Raw genomic sequence first — 11759 nt, 5'->3', positions numbered from 1 at the left:
CCGACGGCGACCGTGACTCCCTCGACTCTAGCTTCTCCGATGCAGGCGGATTTTTGCACCAACAACTTGAATTTATGACACCAAAAAGTTAACTTTATAAAATCTGAGAGTTCATCAACCTATGAAGCCATCAGTAAGATAATCCCTATCTTTTCTTGGCACCATCTATTATATCCTCGACCTTAATTTGCAAAAGAAAAAAAAAAAAAAAAAATATATATATATATATATATATATAATTTTAGAGCTTAAGTCACTATTAAAATATATGTATATAGACACATACATAATCTTTCCATCAAACAATATGAGTGTCCATAGCATATTTCATTAAAGCTTGATTTTTGTCCTTTACAAGCAATGGAGCATCGGGCTCAGAGAAACCTGAGCCCCAAGAAGCCTTATTCTGAAAACATTAAGTGCCTCCTCTTGATTGAATAGGTAGCTCATGCAAAAAGATAGCCAACGATCTCAAACTCCTGTAAAAACAATCAAAATTCACAAATTTGGTCAAGTATAAAAATAGCAAACATTTACATAACCAGAAAATTTATCAGTTACCAAGCAACATCCTTCATCATACATAACAAGAATGGCTCCAAAGAATCAAATTTGTCTTTAGACATCAATTCCCGATGGCCATTCCCTCCAGTTGCGGCACATTTTATTTGCCTACAATTGGCAAATGATTGACAAATTGGTATCCTTGAGATCTGCAAAAGAATCAAATAATTACAGAATGAATTAAGTAAGCTTGCAAGATGCACAATTATCCAAAACAGCAATATAATGTCTGATGAACCTTAACAAACTGGAAATCGATCCTTCTAGGCTGTCGAATCGAAATAGATGGTCTATGCCTGTTGAACAGAAGTAAACCTAAAGGACAACAAATTCAGTTTAAGAAATATAGAAATATATAATCCAAAGAAAGAGCGAAAGCAAGGTTAGAAAGAAAGGGCTTTATATGACGTCTCACATTTCATGTATACAAGGAAATTCCCTTGCATCATTGAAAATCCTTCCAAGTGTTAGAAGCAGGTCCATCATGACATTTTGACTAATTTCCAGATTGATCTGAGTTCTGATATAGAATAGTTCTCTTCTTCGATTTGACATGCTTCAAAATTTTCTTGGTAAACATATCAATGTTTCGAATTCACAACTTATGATATATACTTGTCCCACAAAACAGTCTATTATTTCTTAATTCACAACTAAAATCATATAAATATATATAGTCCTGGCACCCTAACCTCCAAGCTATAACAATGCTCTGTACCTGAGGGCAAAATAGTTATAACTATATGTAGGCATTCTTATCAGAAAACATGTATCTTACAATTCCCGAAAAATGTGTCTCAAAAATGGCTTTTGGTTCTCCAAGGGGGCACAAACATGCAGAAGCGCATGAAATGGAATCATAAAGTAAACGAGTAGGAAATTACATCAAATGAACATAAAAGTACTAGGAATGAGCAGTAGGACAGCATGTCAGATCAGTCTCTAAACAGCTATTCTGTGGTTTTTAATGTGCTTTCCATAAGTTTCTAACCTGCTTTCGTATATTCTTTCATGATTCCACTTCAGAAATGTTTTCTAACCATACTTCCCATCTCAATTTCACACAATCAGAACTACAATCAAAAAGTGCGACAGAGTTCAAGTATCCAGAGCTCCAGCAAACATTTGTAAAAAAGTCTGCAATTAGTTGTCTATAAAGGGAATTGACATTTAAAGGCTTGTGCAAGAGTTAAGAATGGTCTAAAAGTCTTAAACCTTTTAAAATAATCGTAAATTAGTAGAAAGTGTGAATCTTGCACTGGTACTGACAACAACTCCATCCTGTTTGCTAGACTTCTATTAAGAGTCTTCCAGCACCTCCACCTCTCCCTCTTATACACCCTACTAATCTGTGAAAAAGCAAATCCTCAACTTATAAATTTGAAATGCACATTAGATCAGCTTGGTAACCTTTCACATATGCCGTAACCAACCTCCATTCTGAATAAATGATTTCAATTACTGACAAAACATTACAAGGATATGGAGCTTAGATCTTGATACAGAGAAGCAACCTCCATCAAAGCAACTAACATCATCTACATCCCAACATTGAAGACACAAAGTGGATTCAATTCACACGGGACAGAAAGAAAAGGCACATTTCTATTTAGAAAAGCTCATTCTAGACAAGTAATAACCTAATTATAATTCTACTACCGGAATTACAAAATCAGCCAAGTGAATAAAGAGTACCCATGGGGCAAACAAATTGAGTGATGAAGCAATCAGAAGCATTCATTTTGCATGACTCCAACATGTTCGTCCCATTACTCCCTTTGATTTATAAACATCTAAGCAAGTATTTTCAAATATTGGTAAACAGTTAGAACCTAGCAAACAAGAGAACCAGGAGCTGTCAAAACTATAGATCACTCTAGGTGAAATTATAAGCAACAAGAAATTACTCACAATTTGTTGCAAGGATGTGGACAATACTGCAATACAAGCACACAGAAACCCCTTGGCATTTACTTTCACATCCGTCACGGTGCAGACACCAACACCAACAACAACTGCCACCACAGCCATCTTCACTTCTTTAGAATAGTGCTTACTATGAAGGATCCACTCCATCACACATACAACTGGAATCATACTCAGCTTCGAGATCTACAAGTAGCACAATAAGAGAAATACCACTCATTTGATGCCTTGATTTATGTAAGTTTATCAGAATAGAGAAGATGAGACTCTACAGCACCTGATAAAAGCCAACAAAATTGAGCATAAGACTCAAGTTCATCCCAGCGATGGATGTGTTGGCAACAATAGAAAACCAAAGAAGCTCCCACAGAGGAACATGCTTTGAAGAAGAAAGTCTGATAACATTCGACACGAAACCCATAAATGCCGTTACGCCAAAGTAGAACCCAGTGGCTAAAAATAACAAAAAAAAAAACCCAAAAAAAATTAATAATGGTTTGGAATTAAGGGTCTGGAAGAAGGCCTGAGGAAGGGAGGTTGGGGGGTCTCGTTCGTCAGGGTCAGGGTCAGGGTTAGGGATTGGTGGGAGGAAGCCCAAAGAGAGCTTAAAGAAAGTAAGAAAGAGAGAGAGAGAGAGAGAGAGCGTGTTGAAGAACAAACCGGCGAACATAGAAGGAGAAGATCGGAGCGCCAGAATGGCCGCCGATCGGAGAGTCGGATGCCATGGAAGACTTCAAAGCGGGGAGAGACGTATTGGCTGAGAAGATCGGGTGGGGGGAAGAGAATGTGAAAAAGGTCGTAGGGTGCACTTAACCATGCTGACCCCGCACGACTCGAGCCACAGGCAGCAAACAACCCTGTTGCTGCCTCTGTTGCCAATGTCGGCGAACAGCCCTGGTCCCTTCCTGGTGGTGGCGGCGGCAGTGGAGAGAAAAAAAGAGAGATGGAAGAGATGAGAGGAATTTAACTAGAAACAAGAAGAGGAGGGCAGGGGAGAAGAGCGGCAGTGGGCTGGGAGCTTTGGAAAAGAGGTCTGGCCACCACGAAGTTGGAGGAGAAAATTCTCCCCCCGCACACGCTCTGCCCTTTTCAGGTTTCTTTTTCCTTGCGACCAATAAATTATAGCCCATTTGAGAGGAGAGTAAAAACCAAACGGCTGGATGGAAGATAGAGATCGATCTTTGAAAGAAAATATTGATCGGCTGATTTACATGTGAAGTGAGAAGTGAACAAAATCAGTTTGGGATTATCAGCTTGCTACTTGATTAGAAATTTATTTTTTTTTCACATCATAATATTTTGTTGAATAAAATTGGTTTGGATTGCGGAGGGGCCGATGAAAAATTTATTGGCTTGAGCTTGCCTCTAAAAAATTCAACTGCAAATGTGATGGGGTCGGTACATTTTTTTTTTTTTAGTGCTCCTTTCTTAACGTCAATCACTTTCTATCAATACTTAGTATATTTTTTAACAGATTTGAGCTACCCATATTTACCCATTAACAAATTTAATTTACTCATATTTAATCATTGAAACGTAAGTTAAAAATTAATTATAACATTTTTACATTTGACACATGGGTATATACAATTTTTTTTTTCAAAATTTAACCTTTTATTCACATACATACTTTAGGTGACTAAAAAGCATGAATGTATGTGACTTTTTTTGTAGTAGCTATTTGAACCCCGACGATTAGATCGGCGGACCGATCTCTCAGAGATATCTTGGCTCAAGAGTCGAGACTTTCGAATGTTAGTCGACAAAGCACCGACGATGGGAAGATATCCTAACCCAAGTTAGGACCCTCCACAAACATCTTGGAGATGAGCCGACTTTGACAAGATCCAAGGTCGCTACCTCTGACAAGATCTGGGGGTGCCAGGAAGCCGACCTCAATGGTCACCACCCCTGACAAGATTCAGGGGTGTCATAAAGCTGACGTCGATGGTCGCCACCCCTGATAAGAACCAGGGGTGCTATGAAGCCGATCTCGATGGTCACCATCCTTGATAAGATCCAGGGATGCCACAAAACCAACCTCGATGGTTGTCACTCCTAACAAGATCCAAGGGTGCCACAAAGCCGACCTCGACAATCGCCATCCTTGACAATATCTAGGGTTGCTAGGAAGCCAACCTCGACGGTCCTCATCCCTGACAAGATCCAGAGATGCCAGAAAGCCGACCTTGATGGTCGCCATCCCTGACAAGATCTAAGGATGCCACAAAGCCGACTAAGATGGTCACCATCCCTAACAAGATCTTGGGATGCCAAGAAGACAATCTCGACGGTCGCCATCCCTGATAAGATTTGGGGATGCCATGAAGGTGACCTCGACAATCACCACCCTTGACAAGATTACATGTATTACGATTGCCATGTTGGAAAATGTAAGTAATTTCATGCATGTATTTCAAAAATTTTTGAAATAAATCACAGTAGAAAGCAACTAGATTAATCATATTAATCTAACATGAATATGATTTGATCAATAAATCAATCTACTCAAAAATCTATGATATGATATGTGGCATATAAAATCTAAAAATTAGAAAATAAAATCTACATCCATAGATATGATCAGTAAATCTAATCTACTTCCAATCTAAGTTCAAAACTCCATATTTAAGCACGGGTTGATAATCGTCGCTGTTGATAAATGTGGTAAAGAAGGTCCTCACTAGTTGCTCATAGCTGCACACATGTCCGGCCTCTACGGATAGTCCACTCAAAGCTCCGATCTGATCGATCTCTCCGGGAGTGCTAGCTCGTACGAAAATCATCTTGTTGGCTGATCTGGATCTTTTCTTCAAATCTCTCAAATCTTTTCAAAGATTGAAGAAAGACATCTGGAGGAGATGAGAATGTGAAAGAAATATGGAGAGGAGACACTCTTCTCTTTTCTTTTTCTCTCTTTCCAAACCCTTAGGAACAAACCCTAGAATCCTAGGTTTTGCTCACCTAAAGAGAAGAGGGCTCTCCTCCTTTTTTCACACCATGAAGTCACGCCCAAACCCTTCACCATGAAGAACCCTTTCAGATATCTCTTATGCATGCACAGATGAAAAAAATCTTTTTATTTTGGTGTTAAAGTGGTTAGGGTTTGAAGAGTCCAAGAGAGGTTGGACTCTTGAGTTATCGCCACATGTAAGACTCCACGCCCACCTTGTTTAAGGTATTTGCATTGAGAAACAATTTCTCACGCCAACACCTCACGCTAAATCAGATCCCAATATGATTTTCCATGGTGAATTCCTCCTTTTTGTCACACAAAATAAGGGGAATACAAAGTATGGCGTCAAGGTGGTTGGGATAAGATCCAATCTCATCTTGATAAGGAGTTATATTTGAAATCAAATTTCAAACATTCCTTTATTAAAATAAATCTATATATGATGTTAAGAAAAAGGGGCGACATCTGATGTTATTGGCATGGAGAAACCTCATGCAAAACTTCTTTGAGGAATATTGGCATCCAAAATTTGGGTGGTGCATGGGAAGAGTCCAACACTACATGGACTCTAGGATTTCTTATTTGATTCAAATCAAATCATATTTGGTTAAGCCCAAATAAATAGATGAAATTCAATCTAATTAGGTTCATGAATCCTTTATCAAATCCTAATCCAATTAGAAATTGATTGAATCAAAATCTTGATCAAATCAGAGATAATTCTCCTTTAGCGATTAGGCCATCTCACGATCTAATCGGATCAAATCTAATTGAATCTAATTCAATTAGATTTGATCTAATCCTCTATGCTCAATCAAATTGAGCTAATCAGTAATCTAATTACTAATTAATCTTTCATTAATTTAGTAACACTTAGCGAATAAATTGATTATAACTTTTGCATAAGATTAATCATCAATCGAATTGACGATTAAACCCTTGAACGATTCTCAGTTGTTGATCAGCCATATGATCAGTCAGAAATTTTTTTTAAGTGTGATCCCATAAGTTCGAATCTAAATCGATAGTACAGAAATAAATTTTTGAATCAATCGATATAACCATCTAGCAATGAAATCTGATGTCCGGATAGATCGAATGATGGCGAAGCAACATTCAAGAACCTACTGACGTATGTTACCGTATCATTCATATCTTTGACCCTAATACTCAAAGAGAGATAGGGTTTAACTGTCAATCTTGGAATAGTCATCCACATTGTATTTCAATCTTTCAAATCTATCATATGGATTATCCGGATCCAGATTTTGTCAAATTGAAATACATTGATGCATTAACTCCTACTTATTCGAAGGGATCAATCCCATCTTGACTCATGCATCGACTTGACAAGTACTTGACTGCACCCAAAAATCTTCTGTCACTGAATTAGAAATTTAGATAGTCTAGTATCAAAGTACAGTAAGTTGCTTACAGTCACCATAGTGATCTTAGGTTAGAGGGACACTTATACCCATATCCTTCACGAGCTATTTTTGACAGTAGAGTGCTCCATAGTTGGTCACATTCAGTGATAATGTATTCCTATATCTCACCTGCATGCCATATCAGTGTCTCCACACCACTTGATCATGAGGACAACCAATGCATATGGCACATAATGACCTACACTTGATAATCACTATCGTTCTAGTAATAGTATATCATTTGGTCATGAATTAGTTTAAGAACTGTTGGTGCAAAAATCTGCTTGCGCCGGAGAAGCTGGAGTCGGGGAAGCCGCGGTCGCCGTCGGGACCTGCAAGAGAAGTCTAAACCGGAGGTGGGGTTGCTCCGGCAAGACCCTCCGACGCTCAAGTCAGTTTTCTGTCTCAACAAGAATGGAGTGCTCGAACGGAGAATTTAGCAGAGTTTTGAGATAAGGAAAAGGAGCTTAAAGAATAACATATCTGGGTCTCCCTTTTATAGGCGGAGGAGGCAAAGGATTGATGGCGACGTTTGTAACCGCCTGGTAGTGGGCCGCCCATGGTCAGGAGAATTGATTGCGAAAGATAGTGGGGTAGACCCGTGGCTATCGCCATAGCCTGCCACGTAGGGCCTGTTGCAGGTAGTGGGGCGGCGTCCGTTGCCGCTAGTTGTCAGCGAGTAGTGGGATCGTGCAGCACCTGCCGTAGGGAGCGGAGCAGAATCGTGGCCGTTGACACAGCCTGTCAGAGAGTAGTGGGTCCGCCACAGGGGGAGGTGGAGCCGCGCGGAATCCACTACAGGAAGTGGAACAGGATCATGGCTGTTATTGTTATCTGCCAAGGGGCGCGGATCTGTTGATCAAGGCTCGACAGTGGTCGGAGTTCGGCCTTTGCAGGAGTCTGGGAGGGGTCCCCCTTTCGGTTGAGGTCGTGGGTGGAGTCCGGCTCCAGTAGCTGACACTGAGGTCGGAGACTGAGGTCGGAACTTGGCTCCAGTAGGAGTCCGAGTGGAACCCTCTCGGAGCCAAAGTTGCAGGTAGAACCTGGCTCCCGTAGGGGTCCGGACGGAGCCGCTCTGCTGCTGATGACGGAGCCCGGTTCCCGTAGGAGCCCGGGCGGAGCCGTTCTGCTGTCGATGGAGGAGCCCGGCTCCCGTAGGAGTCCGGGCGGAGCCTTCTGCTGTCGATGGAGGAGCCCGACTCCCGTAGGAGTCCGGGCGGAGCCGTTCTGCTGTCAATGGAGGAGCCCGGCTCCAGTAGGAGTCCGGACGGAGCCGTTCTGCTATCGATGGAGGAGCCCGGCTCCCGTAGGAGTCCGGACGGAGCCGTTCTGCTGTCGATGGAGGAGTCTGGCTCCCGTAGGAGTCCGGGCGGAGCCGTTCCGCTGTCGATGGAGGAGCCCGGCTCCCGTAGGAGTCTGGGCGGAGCCGTTCTTGCTGAGGATTTCAGCTGCGGATATTTTATACCCAACACCAGTCCCCCTACTTCCGAGTTTGAATTTCAAGCGAAGGAAGTACACACAGAGGGAGATGTGCACAGCCAGAATTGCCCCTTCGAACCTTGCGCACTGCCGCCCCCATTTAATGCGCGCACGTCAGAGTCCGTTTTTCGATGAAGGTGACTTGAAAAATCTTTTCGGAACCCCCGTTGAAACGCGATCCCAAGCGTCGCCCTGCGGGAATTCGTGAGCGGTCAATCCTCGGTGGCGGTGAAGGGGATAAGCGCGCCACGCGGCACACACCAGTTGGCCCTGGAATACCCGCCGCCATAACTGCGCTAGGATCCATCGGCTATTTAAACCCCTCAGTCCCTTCGTGGTTTCATCCTGGCGCTGCTCTTTCATCTGAGAGTCCTGCTTCTCTCGCCCCAGTCCCTGTCTCCTTCCCTCACACCATGTTCTCTACTCGGGGGGCTATTCTTGAGGGAATTTTTAGGGTTTAGAGGAAGGTGAGGAGGAGAATGGCGGCCGGTGAGAATTTTTGTCGTTCTAGAGGGAGCTCAAGGAAGAATTCCTTCAACAACAGGGGTTTAATAACGGGGGCTGTCGGTGAAGTTATTCTGCCTGCGAATCTCGAAGCAGCAAGGCGGGGTGATACCGGTCAAGAGGGCAGAATAGTCATCATAAGCCATGACGGGATCCTTGACGCCGTCGGGGCCGAGAGACCAGGGGCGGTCGGCGTCGACGGTGGGGCAGTAGAACTTGTTGCGGGGACGGTGGAAGTAACGCATGCCGACCTTGCCGGAGCGTCTCGGGTGGCGGCCGTCGTGGTGCATTCGGAGATGAGGCATATCTCTGGTGTCCCAATCGCTCCTGAAGTGGCTACGGTTCTTCTTGAAACAGGTCTTCGCTACTGCCGCCGTTGCCCTCACCGCCTCCGGAGATCTATCCCACCCCTTTCCCGCTAAGGTTGGGACTTCGAGAACAGAACGAGGCGAGATGGGGCGAGAGCTGTTACACGCACTGGAGAATACGACTGAGAAGGATAGAGATGGAGTTCGTAGCTCGGAGCGGCCTCCGATTCGTCCTGCCCAAACCGTGCTCGCGATACTTGCGATGATGTGTATCTTCTTTTTTCCTGACCCACCGGGTCTTGTAATGTGTACTTCTGTTAAATGAAAAAGCAATTTCAGTACCTTGTTTGCATCTTGTGTTAAATAGTTGTCTGCCGAGCTTCTTCATTTTCCTTTCCTTCTCTTTGCCTGTGTTACGTCGTTCCAGGGTCGTCGGCGACCTTTTCAGTTCATGTGGGGTCGTCATTCGCCGAGCTCCTTTTCGGTTTTTATGCCGTTCGGAGATACCCACTTGTCAGGTTTGCTTGGATTTTTCTTCGCCGAAGTCGGGGCTAAGTTCGGCTCCCTTGATAGTCCGAACGGAGAAGCCCTCCGGAAGTTGGAGTAGCTCGGTTCACGTAAGAGTCGGGGCAAAGTTTTTCTGCAATCAAAGTCATAAATAAAGCCTGGCTTCCATAGAAGTTCGGGTGGAGTTGTCCTGTAGCTGATGTTGGCGGTAGAGCCCGACTCCCGTGGGAGTCCGGGTGAAGTCTTTTTGGTGGTGGAACCCGGCTCCCGTAGGAGTCCGGGCGAAGTCTTCTTAGCGGTGGAGCCCGACTCTCGTAGGAGTCCGGGCGAAGTCTTTTCCTTGCCGTGGGAACCCGGCTCCCATAGGAGTCCGGGTGAAGTCTTCCTTGTCGTAGGAACCCGGCTCCCGTAGGAGTCCGGACCTTCCACTTTGCTCATGTCAGGACGAGGTTCTCCTCCTGTTTCTGACAGGGCTGTGGGGGCACGTCAGGGCGTTGCAAGGCCTCTCCCCCCATCTGGTCTAAAAGAATCGGGCCTTCGACTTTGCTCAAGTTAGGGCGAGGTTCTCTTCCTGTCCCTAACAGAGCTGTGGGGGCACATTAGGGCGTTGTAAGGCCTCTCCCCCATCCGGTCTAAAAGAACCGGGCCTTCGACTTTGCTCAAGTTAGGGCGAGGTTCTCCTCCTGTCCCTAACAGGGCTGTGGGGGCACATTAGGGCGTTGTAAGGCCTCTCCCCCATCCGGTCTAAAAGAACCGGGCCTTCGACTTTGCTCAAGTTAGGGCGAGGTTCTCCTCCTGTCCCTAACAGGGCTGTGGGGGCACATATGGGCGTTGCAAGGCCTCTCCCCCCATCCGGTCTAAAAGAATCGGGCCTTCGACTTTGCTCAAGTTAGGGCGAGGTTCTCCTCCTGTCCCTAACAGGGCTGTGGGGGCACATATGGGCGTTGCAAGGCCTCTCCCCCCATCCGGTCTAAAAGAACCGGACCTTCGACTTTTGTAAGGTTGCCCTCTCATTTTTGATACCGTCTGCTTGAATTGTCCCAAGACAAATGGGTACGTATTTTTTGATTAGGATGAGATTACTGATAGTACATCCGTAAGTTTTCTTAGCTCCAAGGTCGCGGGAGGTCGGCTCCTCCGAGCTCCTTAAGATAATAAGTTCCAGGCCGGACTACTTCTTTGACCTCATAGGGTCCCTCCCAGTTTGGGGCAAGCTTCCCCTGGCCCTGTGGTTGTGAGACAGCAGCTCATCGGAGCACTAGATCCCCTGCTTTGAATGCCTTATTCTTGACTCGGGCGTTGTAATATCGGGCAACTTTCTGTCTGTAGGCTGCCATTCGAACCTGAGCGATCTCCCGCCTTTCTTCCAGTAGGTCGAGGTTGGCTCTGAGACTTTGCGCGTTTTGGGGTTCGTCGAATGCTACGACTCGTGCCGACGGAAGTTTAAGCTCGATCGGGGTGACGGCTTCCGTACCAAAGGCTAAAGCAAAGGGAGTCTCTCCTGTAGGCAACCTCTGGGTGGTCCGATAAGCCCATAGCACATGATAAAGTTCGTCCGCCCAAGTTCTTTTTGCTTTTTCGAGCCTGGTCTTAATCCCCTGCAAAAGGGTTCTGTTTGTTACCTCGGCTTCGCCGTTTCCCTGAGGATGGGCCACTGATGTGAAGTTGTGGGAGATGTTTAGATCTTCACAGAATTCAGCAAATCTGGCTCCCGCGAATTGCCGTCCATTATCAGTGATGAGGGTTCTAGGCAAACCGAACCTGCACACGATCGATTTCCAGACGAAATCCTGCACTTTCGCTTCTGTGATTTTGGCTAGTGGCTCGGTCTCGACCCATTTGGTGAAGTAGTCGATTGCCACAAGGAGGAATTTCTTTGACCAGACGCCAAGGGAAAGGGGCCAAGAATATCCATCCCCCATTGCGCAAAAGGCCATGGAGCACTCAAGGGTGTAAGCTCGGTAGCAGGTTGTCTCTGGACGTTGGCGTATCTCTGGCATCGATCACACCTTTTGACATATTCGATTGAATCACGATGCATTGTTGGCCAGTAATACCCTTGGCGGAGTAGCTTGTGGGATAGAGACC

The 11759-nt window shown here is 45.0% G+C and overlaps 1 protein-coding gene across 5 annotated transcripts; it reads right to left on the bottom strand.

Moving 5' to 3' along the window:
* Positions 1 to 304: 304 nt before the first annotated feature.
* On the bottom strand, positions 305 to 3590 carry LOC105042754 (UDP-rhamnose/UDP-galactose transporter 2). 5 transcript variants are annotated; one of them, XM_010920062.4, is made up of 5 exons: positions 3151 to 3587; positions 2768 to 2943; positions 2476 to 2676; positions 562 to 713; positions 305 to 479 (listed from the first exon to the last, which is right to left on the bottom strand). In XM_010920062.4, the coding sequence occupies exons 1-5, from the start codon at positions 3158 to 3160 to the stop codon at positions 416 to 418; spliced, it is 603 nt and encodes a 200-aa protein (XP_010918364.1). In that variant the 5' UTR covers positions 3161 to 3587; the 3' UTR covers positions 305 to 415. The 5 variants fall into 5 exon arrangements, 4 of the variants coding, with proteins under 4 accessions (XP_010918364.1, XP_010918365.1, XP_073112765.1 ...); XM_010920063.4 differs by having other exon boundaries at positions 2768 to 2885; XR_012141004.1 differs by adding an exon at positions 803 to 879 and having other exon boundaries at positions 323 to 479; positions 2768 to 3585.
* Positions 3591 to 11759: the final 8169 nt, after the last annotated feature.

This window comes from Elaeis guineensis, chromosome 4 (genome assembly GCF_000442705.2).
Source record: "Elaeis guineensis isolate ETL-2024a chromosome 4, EG11, whole genome shotgun sequence".
NCBI classification, from domain to species: Eukaryota; Viridiplantae; Streptophyta; class Magnoliopsida; order Arecales; family Arecaceae; genus Elaeis; species Elaeis guineensis.
The sequence above is the reverse complement of the archived record's forward strand: the minus strand, read 5'-3'. Positions and strand labels throughout refer to the sequence as shown.

Coding starts and splice junctions, on each gene's coding strand:
- LOC105042754 (XM_073256664.1), bottom strand. CDS start 3,160: ATGTTCGCCGGTTTGTTCTTCAACACGCTCTCTCTCTCTCTCTCTCTC. Junction 714..2,475: donor CCACATCCTTGCAACAAATT/GTGAGTAATTTC, acceptor ATTCTTTTGCAG/ATCTCAAGGATACCAATTTG. Junction 480..561: donor ATGATGAAGGATGTTGCTTG/GTAACTGATAAA, acceptor TTGTTTTTACAG/GAGTTTGAGATCGTTGGCTA.